The sequence below is a fragment of the Gadus chalcogrammus genome, chromosome 6 (assembly GCF_026213295.1).
Source record: "Gadus chalcogrammus isolate NIFS_2021 chromosome 6, NIFS_Gcha_1.0, whole genome shotgun sequence".
NCBI classification, from domain to species: Eukaryota; Metazoa; Chordata; class Actinopteri; order Gadiformes; family Gadidae; genus Gadus; species Gadus chalcogrammus.
Window position 1 is genome coordinate 19,453,294 of NC_079417.1, and position 11,044 is coordinate 19,464,337.

Genomic DNA, 11,044 nt, shown 5'->3' on the forward strand with positions numbered 1-11,044 from the left:
CAAACACACATACACGCACACGTACACAGACACACACACACACACACACACACACACACACACACACACACACACGTACGGCACCATTATCTCGCGCCACTCATTTCTTTGCACGTGCAGTCGAACACTTTGATATATCATCCTAGCCTGGCATGAAATAGGAAGTGGAGCTGAATTTTAACTTGAAAATTGTTATTCCCTTCCCTGGAGGTCAGATAGTAAATTACAGATGATGGAAACTAAGGCGGCTGTGACAACAGTTTGCAGGGAATTGATAAAGCCACTGAAATACCAGGTTTGGTTTATACAGATAGAGCACTTACTGGTTGAACCACATTTAAGTGGTAGCGTATTACCATGGCCCTCTTAAATTAGATAATTGGATTTCTTACTTTACATTTTTACTGTTTTCATTCCTGCTCCATGGTTCTCTTACGTATCTTATCACTCGGGACAACCCTAGCCAGACATGCAGCAGTCATGCTATTGTAGGATGCTTGGACAGAAGCGTCCACAAAACCAGAAAATCCAGCTGATGTCAGAGGCAGGCTAGGAGCATCGACTCCCAGCTGAAAGTTTATGGGTTCCAACCACAATGTCCGCTGTTACCCGCAAGCATCCTTGATATCGTTACCTCATAGCATAAATGCCTAAATAATAAAGCGAATTAAAATTTATATTTATAATTAATAATAATAATTGTACATTCAACACCATCTCATATTTTATGGTTCATCTTGTATTTAGCATAAAAAGTCTAAATAGATGACTTATGAAGATAGTGATTATGGAATGATGTGCCAATGAGGCACAGTGAATCAGCAAAGTTAGGAGAGTAGAGCTAAGTTAGATATCACAATTTGGCCAAAATGTGACTTAGGCAATTATGCAATGTGGCTAATGATATAAACAATTGACACCTAGATGGAAAAGCCTCTCCTAAACACAGGGAACATAAAGATATCCTCCAATGAAATGCAAGAGTGTATATCTCTCGACGTGACCGACATAAATTGTGAACGCATCTTGTAAATTCCTCCCCCTCCTCCTCTAAAGGATCCTGGGGACCACCTGTACCACCTATACTCCCAGGAGACAGGGTCGGCCCCCTGTCTCCATGGTGAAATGGGACCCTGTTGACAGATATGGGTGGGCGGTGCATCTCCGGGCCTTTTGTAGCTAACAGAATTAGAGCTGTGAGAGAGAGAGAGAGAGAGAGAGAGAGAGAGAGAGAGAGAGAGAGAGAGAGAGAGAAGGAGGGAGAGAGACAGACAGACAAACAGAAGGAGAGAGTGAGAGACAGACGCCCCCCCCTATAGAGGGGTGGACCCGGGTTGTGGCGGGTTTCACGGCCTGGCATGTGTCTCCGGCCCTCAGGGACAGCAGTCAACCGCTCCGCTGACAGGGAGACGCGTGGAGACGTGATGCAACGGGAGGCGAGGAGGAAAAGTGTCTTGGGATATTGTCTTCATTGTCGCGCTGCGTCTCAGCGTCTATCTGACGCTGAGGGGAGCAGCAGCTGCGCTGGGTGACAATAAGGGGTTGTCATCCTGAAGAGATTCGTTTTGCCTTTTTCTCCTTCCTTTCAAACATGTTTATAGACTTCCCACAATACTTTGAAATGGTCTGCTTTATGTATATTCCTGTTTTTGTGACTTTAAAAGGCTGTGTGATTTCCAGATGGATAAAGTGTCTGTTCTCCCGCGTCTCAGACGCTGAGTTTCTTTACTGTGTACAATCTGCCGTCTCACTAATATTATTTTGTCGTTGCCTCAGAATGCATACAGAAAGATAAATTTTCCGCCTCAACTGAAGCTGCTGTTGAAGAGGCCGGCTGAAGCATTCTTGAATGGACTCCCACCATCCAATACCTTAGACACCACCATATTGTTTTTGTGTTTATTTCAAAGAAGAAGCGCACTAGAGGTTGAGTGACAATACATTTATTTTAGTGCAAAAAAAAAAAACTCTGGCTGTGAATCTCTTCCGTTCCTGTCTTTCTCCTTGCCTCAACGCCTTGGACAGCACTAATGTGATGTGGGCCAAGAGGAAAAATAATGTTTCTTGGGCCCAAAACACCCTTCACTGCGCCTGAGAATATGGGTCATGTCGTGGGGTGGAAGGCTGCGGCAGAGGCCTGCCAGACCAGGGCTAGGCGGGCTCTCTGTGTGACAGCGGGGCCCTTGAAGCCGTGGTTAACGGTCATCCTGGGCCGGATCTGTCATCTCGGTTTGCTTCGGTCAGACGTCCTCCGGTTTCATCGGCGTGGTGCGTTTGATTCGCGGTGACGCTACACCCACACTCTTGAAATGCCTCCCCTGTTACCATTACTGTATATTACAAGGTATTTCATTGTCCTGTTAATTATTAATACTCACACTTTGTTGAATTTGAGGTTGCAGACCTTTACCGTGTGGGAAATCCTCCATTCTCTTTGAAAAAATGGCTATTATTGAGGAATAATAAAGACATGGTTGCTGATATTGTGGGAGTAACCAAACAAGTGAATACAATCTATTTTGCTGAATCCTTTTCATAATGCACAGGTGCATACTGTCTTATTTGCTCCGGCATCACATGTGTATTATAAAAGGCAGCAAATAAGCCAAGAAATCTATATTTTACATGCATAAACCCTTGAAGGTGTGGAAAACACTTCCCCTCGCTCCCTTCATCTCTTGCTCTGTATCTCCCTGCGCCGGCCTGTTTCATTAAAGCGGCACTGCAATTGTGCTGGAAATGTTTTGGATATGAGCTCTGCCATTTTCCGAGACATGGCTAACAGATTACACAGTCCCCCATCTCTCTCTCTCGGCAATCGTTCTCGTAAGGCTGACCTTTTCAGCCTCCTGGCTATATTTAAACACAGAACTCATAGAGTTACGGTCCCAGGAAAACATTTAATTATCAGCTTTGTCCATTTGTCAGACTTAATTCATGCTGGACATAAATGCTGCTGCTAGCTAGTATGTTATGTGGTGTATTTACTGTATCGCCGTTGAAAAACCAGGACACCGCTAATAAAACAAACAGGTCAAGGAGCCTTAACACCGCAGAACATTTTTCCTTCAACTCCTTCAACAGACATTATTACATTTATCGTGTATTTTTTTCTGTTTTGAACCAATCCTCTGTGGTTAAGTAGGACAATTATACAATTAAATTTTTTTCTTTTTATTATGATCAGAAAAAGCAAGTTGGCACAAGGGCTGCATGCCATCGATGTGTCTTTCTTTTTATTTGCTTTCAGTCTTTAATTATTTATTCATAATATCAAGAAAGGCAGTCCAAAATATAATGGCTTTTTTTTACCAACAATGAAATTAAATATTACAATAATAATACCAGAAAAGGAGAAACAGTAGGTAATAATCAACATGATGAACAAAGATTACCTCTCTTTACACCTACATGCTCACATTATGGGTTTGACCTTTTCATGCTGAAGAAAGGTCACAACGTCAGTCAGCAAATTGCGGACAAGGGGTCCTCGGTAGACCTCCAACAAAAAGTAGCTCTACACTAGGGTAACGAGGGACACACTTGTTGTCTTTTTGGATGTAGAAATATCATTAATATCCTCTGGAACAAAACCTTTGCCGCATGAGGTGATGGTCAGCACCAAGCAAACTGCTACTGCATCTGGCAAAAAACTTTGTTCATCTAGCAAAAGCTTTTTTTATTTTGCAAGACAAATACAAGCATTTTTAGAACATTTTCAAACCAAAGTGTTGACAGGCTTGGGACTTGATCTTAAGAGACCTCAAGAGACTTGATCCTGGCTATTACCTCCGGGCTTGAGGTAAATATTAGCCTATTTCTGGACGTCTGGTCATTGGAACAAATTCACACATACTGCAGAACTAGCTTTCAAAGACCTCCATCTCCCCCGAGTCCACCAGCCCCCATTCCTCCTCTGTTGACAATAAAGAAAGCGTCTTGTTCTTGTTGTTTACTTGTGGTGTGTGGCAGGTCGGAGGCGGGGGGGCAGAGGGTGCTCCAGGTGGACCTGAAGATGGAGAGCTTCCCGGAGACGTTGGGCAGCCGCTGGATGGCCTGGCAGGTGGAGTACCCGGGCAGTCGCTCCACCACGCAGGAGGCTGAGACGGAGGTACGGCTGGCGCTGGAGGACCTGGCCGCCATCGTTCCACTGTCCATGGTGAGTAGGACCTGCGCCCTGCTCTCGGGACGCGATCCGTCAACACAGACATCAAGCACCAAACACCGTGTAAAAAGAGTCCACAAATATTTCCAGGCGTGGCGGAGCGAGTCCGGTGTGGTTGTGCGTTTCGAAGTGGTTGTGCGTTTCAAAGTGGTTGTGCGTTTCAAAACCACGTTATATGTTCATGCAGAAAGGATCTGCTGGAGTCAGTGAGGAAAAAGAGGAGAAATTAACCAAAAGTGGCAGGAAGTTGGAATAGGGTTCACAAATTGTCATGTCTTGTGGTTATAAGTTATTTTAGCTTAAGTACATCTTGTCTACAATCTTTTTTTTGTCATGTGGAGAAATTGTATGTGACTATCAATTCACACAACTCCTTTTTCCAGTAAGTATACACTTCTGCGCACAATCTTCTTATAAGATTGCGGGAAATTGAAAGTAAAAGAATTGCAAAATTACCTTGGCAACAGTGGCCCATTGACTACAATCACCGGATATAACATTCTCTGAGAAATATCAGTGCCCCACAGAGTCGGCTCCTGGTTCCGAAAGTGCCACTTTGAAGAGTGTCGTTCTGGGCTGCAAACGCAGCATACCAGACACTAGCTAGCCTCATCCTGTCTCTGAGAAAGCCGGAGCCGGCACCCCTGCGTGTTGCGTCCCGGCGTAGCGGCGTGTGTTACCAGGCCCCAGGCGGGAGCCCTGAGGCGGAGGCCTGGGGGCCGGCCCCAGGGCGCTGAGCGTCTCCCGCGCCCAGCCATAGGACCCTCTTTATTTGTCGATTAACCAAAGCACATAGTCCGTGGTCTCCGCGGAAAGACCACCCGCTCTCACCTCTCCCTGCATTGTTAGTCGGGGGAAGAGCGTGCCGGCGTCTGATTCGGATCAAGGCGAGGCGCAGGTGTAAAATGAGCAGCATCAATCACACTAACAGAGATGAGGAAGAAGGGCACGCAGCCACAACAAGGCTGATTACCCAAACAAAAGCCGGCGTGCGTTGGTTTCTATTTTTTGCAACTTTGTGTGATGTGCACACAGGCGGCGGCTCCGAATTATTGTGCCTGTGTTATTTTCTGTGTAAGTGTTGCCAATAGCGATGGAGATGACAGACGCCTGTGGGAGTCTGTGGGTGGATTCGGAGGCAAGCAGCACGTCCTCACTCACTCTCCCATCCCGGGGATAATTGAAGCTGTGTGTTTAGTGCTGCCGGTATTGTTAGAGTTCCCGCTCTCCTTCTTCTTCTCCTCTGCATTCTTTTCATGTCATTGATGTTGCCCGTTTCCACGGGGCTCGCTGCTGTGTGTGTGTGTGTGTGTGTGTGTGTGTGTGTGTGTGTGTGTGTGTGTGTGTGTGTGTGTGTGTGTGTGTGTGTGTGTGTGTGTGTGTGTGTGTGTGTGTGTGTGTGTGTGTGTGTGTGTGTGTGTGTGTGTGCGTGCGTGTGTGTCTTCCTGCCGTACACTGGCAGCAATCTGCAGGAAGACGATCTCCGACGCCTTTCCACCGGCACAGATTATTGGGGATGAGATTGTTTGACAAAGGCTCTGTTCTCTCAGAGTTATACAGTAACAGGCATGGACTAGCTAGTTTCCAGAGTAAAGGTGAAATGTTGCCTGGCACTCCCACGTCGACAGCCATGTGCTAATCAGGAAGTTCCAGCCCAGTTTGTTTGGCTCTGTTTTGTTATCTTTCCAAACAATGATGCTTATTTGCTAGAATCAGGATTTATGGTTCTTTCCGTATCTTCCCCGCTGGCTGAGATCTATCTTAATTGCCTTCTGTTATGATATCATTAAGGCAACTGTCTCAGGGTTGATAAAGATGAATGCGCCAAAAAACACCATTTGAATGTAATGTGTGTTGCTGCCACCTATAGTGCACCCTGTATAGATTACAGTTCAACCAACCTCTTATTTGACCGGTTATGCTTGTGTTACTGAGCTCACAGTTGCAATTGGCAAAGTATTGCTGCATGCTACTGTAAAGCTTTCCCTGTATACCAATAGGTTGCTTGCATACCGCAGGCCATACTCTGCTTTCCAACCCAGGGTAGGCTACTAGCAACAACACTTACACATACACACCCTTTACAGAACTCATTAACTTTACCGTCATGAGTCTGTCTGATGCCCTCCTTCTCAGCATCTTTCTCTCTCACAAACAAGCATGGAGGCTTATGTGTGCTAACACACACACCCGCAGGCCCGCACACACACACACACACACACACACACACACACACACACACACACACACACACACACACACACACACACACACACACACACACACACACACACACACACACACACACACACACACACACACACACACACACACACACACACACACACAAACACACACACACACACACACACACACACACTCACACACACACACACACACCTTCATGCACCTTTTTCAATCTGCATGCACCAATATGTGAGAGCACACAAGCGCAGAGGGGGAAGGTTGAATTAGATTACTTAGGATCGCTGTGGCATGAAAAGCCCAGAGATAAGTTCCCTCTATCAACACCACCACCACTACCACTTCAAGCTCCACCTCCACCACCATCACTTCCAAATCCATCTTCACCAACACCTCCACTTCCAACAACACCTGCAACCCCAACCCTACCACCATCACAACCACCAGCCCCACTATCATGTCCAACACTACCACACCACCTACACTTCTACAGCCACTGCCATCTCCTTTTCCGACACCTCCCCGACCAATACCACCTCCATCCCTACCATCATCAGCACCAACCAACAATACCATTTCCACCACTACCACCATCACCAGTACCACCACCACCACCTCCACCACTACAACCTCCACCATCAACAACTCCAACACTGCCATATTTTCACCCGCACTATAACCATCCCAGTCACCACCCCCAGCCGCAGCAGCACCATAACCACACTCTTCGAAAGTCCCCCACCCTAGAGGAAGTTGACGTTCGTCCATATGCTGTTCCTGACTGATGGAAAGCTGTCAAGAGACGACCTGAAGCCTCTTTGCTGCTCTGCGTAATGAACACACAGAGAACATCTGATGGGCTCTACCATGTTTGATACCTTCTCTCAGCCAGGACCCTGCAAGGGGAGAAGTTATCTAAATGTAGATAGGATAGACTTTATTGCCCCCTGTGCACCGAAGTTCATGATGGAAAGTTTTTGCTACCCGGGGGAGAATCAAACAGAAGTCAGAATAAGAGTGTAGAATGAATTGGGAAATAAACATTAAGAAAAATGGCTGAGGGGTTGAACCGTGAGGAGGTATGAGGGGAAGCAGTGATGGAGTGATAAAGAAGGGATAGAGGGAAAGGGAGGCAAATAGACAAATCTGCATCTTTTTAATCAAGTTGTGAGTGGAGGTATGGCGGCAGCCCGCTGGAGGCGTCTGTTGACGCCACGGCGCGGCTCCGACGAGGCTTTCATCTGAAATTAGTGCTAATTAGCCTAATGCGCTAACACCGTCTTTTGTTATAATGGAGAAGCTGCGTTTATTGTGCGTAGGTCAAAAATAATCCCCAAAAAAAAACGGAGGAGCGGGTGTGTGTATAGGGAGGGGGTTGAGTTAATGCTAGGGTGTCTCGGTGGCTATGGGTGTATGGGGTGTGGGGGGGGGTTGTATTTTAGTGACAGGGACTACAATTATTGTAATTTAATAAGGCTAATGAGGGTTTGTAATGGAAAGCTTAGTTAAAGGGTTTGGATCACAGTTATGGCTTATTACCTCGATTGAGCTTCAACCTTCCCACTGATCTCTCTCTTTCTCTCTCTCTCTCTCGCTCTCTCTCTCTCTCTCTCTCTCTCTCTCTCTCCCTCTCTCTCTCTCTCTCTCTCTCTCTCTCTCTCTCTCCCTCTCTCTTACACACATGACTTATGCTCCGTTCTCTAATTGACAGCGCCCTTGGTAGAAAATTGATTATCATGAAAATGTCTGATGATTTGTTGACACGTTTAATTTCTTGCATGTGGCATATCTGCCGGGCCGATGTGACGCGCCCAGCCTCGGGTGACACTCACAGGCGAGCAGCAGCGACGTCTCTTTGAAGGATGAGCCATGCTCCGTTTTAATGTGGCTCCTTTGCCTTCAGCTCTGAAGACGGACTCCTCCTTTTGTATTTCAACCGAACCACCTGCGCCGCGAACGGCTCACAGCGTCGCTCACCACTTTGTCACCGGCTTTCAAACCATGAAGGAACCGTTCCGCCAATGCTGCAATTATTTAAAAAGCTGAAAAATGAGTATTCAGAACTTTTTCATTTTTATATTCAGGAAGTGTATTTGTGTGCTTGGGCAACGGCGCATGTGTGTGTGGGTGCGTGTATGTGTGTGTGTGTGTGTGTGTGTGTGTGTGTGTGTGTGTGTGTGTGTGTGTGTGTGTGTGTGTGTGTGTGTGTGTGTGTGTGTGTGTGTGTGTGTGTGTGTGCGTGTGTGTGTGTGTGTGTGGTGTGTGTGTTTGTGTTTGCATTGGTGGGAGGGTGGGTGTGTGTTTGTTTGTATATGTGCGTGCATGTGTGTGTGTGCGTGGGTGCGTTGGTGGGTGGGTGTGTGTGTGAGTGTGTGCGTGTATGTATGTGTGTGCGTGGGTGCGTTGATGGCTGGGTGTGTTTGTGGGTGTGTGCGAGTATGTGTGTGTGTGTGCGTGGGTGCGTTGGTGGGTTGGTGGGTTTGCCTGGATGTACATGGAGTGAATGAAGAAACTCGTTTCCTTGCTCTTCTTTTCCTCTCGCTCTCTCCCAATTCTCCACTTTGATGTGTTTACCAAACCCTGTCTGCTTTCCCGTTACCTCCTTTCTTCCATTCATCCAACCCTTCCTACTACCCCGCCTTCACTAGCTTGTCCACCTCCTTCTCTCCTTCCTTCGTACCTAGCCTCTCTCCCTTCCTCATCGCCTTCCTGCTTGCCTTCCTCTCCCTCTACCACACTTGCGTTCCTGCTGCGCTCGACTTCTTACCGCTGGTGAAAATGAGGATAATTGATGGATGTATTGTCTGTCACCCCTCCGCCGGCCAGAGCCCTCATATGCATATGTTTTTGGGTCAGCCTGGAGACGGAGCTCTGCGTCTGTAATTGGAGTGTGAGGCTGGTGGCTGTGGATGCGTGGCAGGGGGCTGCTCCATTATCTCCTCACCGTGAAGTAATGCTCTGCTGTCCGTGCGGCCCCCGTCATCATCACGACCCAGGCTGCCCCCACGCAGGGGGAAGCGGGTGGGACAGGACATACATCATATCAGGACTCATTCATCTTCCTGCCTGGGCTTGCCGCCTCAGCCACTCCCCTCCCCTCGTCTCCAGCTCCCCCCCCCCCCCCCCCCCACCCTGCCTCCCCAGCTCCTGCCCAGGCGCCAAACTGTGTACCCCCCCCCCCCCCCCCCGGAGAAACGGAGGAGGAGAAGCAATGAAGACGAGGGTGTTTGCATTCACGCTCAGACCCCACGTGTCATTAAACAATACATCATCACACGGCAGCAATCTAGACCACACCCCGTCCTGCGGCGTTGCTTTGGTCATTTCCGCTGCCATGTGATACAGTCATCTGTCAACGTCGCTCCCCCTGAATATAAAATGTTGTTGCGGGGTTCCCAGTCACGTCTCCCAAGTCAAGTTGAAGTAATGGAAAGGAAAAACGTACAGATAAGGTAAAGTCACACGAATGGTATTGACATACTATCCAATGTACCTGGCGCTGTCCTGAAGACAGACAGGCGCCCGTAAGGGTGAAGTGTGATAGGTATAGCTCGGCTGAATACACAATGCTCTCACTCAATCAGTTTTCTACCTTCCGTGTCCAATGCCTATTTAGCTATCTTGGCTCTCAAGGGAATCCAATCACAGGCTTCGGCTTCATGACTACTCCGTTTTTTTTCTTCTATTTTTGATCGTGACTCGTAAGGTTTACGATAATGACTTGATGGATGAATGTGAAATGAGCAATCCATTAGCGTACCGTATAGTTATGCGATGAAGTGCTGGCACTAATTGAAGCCACTGCGGTGTGTGTTGGACGCCTGTAACACATCCAGCCAACGTGTAATGATAATTGATGTATACACGTCACGGCTGCACCTGCATAATCCACAAATTGATCGGGCATTTCAAACCTTATTCAAAAATCATCGGCTACAGTGTTTTTATTTATATGAGCTCAGGAATGAGTTAAGGTAAATAAACTCATTCAGCAGATCCTTTAGTTACATTTACAGCTTATACAGGGTATCTCTCATAATATATGTCTCCCTTATGGACACCCCTGCTCTGTAAACGTCTCACACACACAATCGAGCAATCTGAAATACTTTCAAAAAGGTATGAGATAGAAAGTGGGGAAGAGTTTTGTGAAGTAGGTCACACGGAGCCGTGCTGGCAATGGGAGGCCGACTCCAGACGGATGGATCAATCTCAAATTGATAGGGTAAGCACAGGTCCATCTCTCATAGCTCCCCCATTATGGTCCATGGCGTTCCTTCTACTCACGCCAAACTACATTCCTGGCTTTAATCCGGGCCCCATCAAGGCCGGTGTGATTCTGAGGAGCAATGGACTGTACTGCAGAGCTGACCCTTGCGCCTGCAGAAGAGAGGCCCATGTCCTGAGGGCAGCTAAGCCAAGCTAAGCCTGGGGGGTATGGATCCTCCATCAGAGCAGGGTGAAAGGAATCAGTGGGTGGGATCAGCGGGTCATCCCTCTGCTGGGGAGGAACCCCTGATAGATTGACTTGTGTGAGTGTCATGTGTGGGATGGAGCTGCATCAGTTCAGGGCTGGACCTCACAGTCCCGCTCACTTTAGTGTCGCCCAGTTTCTCCCAGTTCCCCTTCTGGCTTCAGAAGGGGATTGATGAATGTCCTCCAATGGCATCTCCT

At 47.6% G+C, this 11,044-nt stretch overlaps 1 protein-coding gene across 1 annotated transcript in view; it reads left to right on the plus strand.

Annotated features, from left to right (window-relative positions):
• The window catches only part of LOC130384858 (transmembrane protein 132C-like), a 126,258-nt gene that overhangs the window by 79,485 nt on the left and 35,729 nt on the right, over window positions 1–11,044 (plus strand). The window contains exon 4 of the mRNA XM_056593244.1: window positions 3,973–4,159. Within this exon, the coding sequence (XP_056449219.1) occupies window positions 3,973–4,159 (187 nt within the window). The remainder of the gene's footprint in view (window positions 1–3,972; window positions 4,160–11,044) is intronic.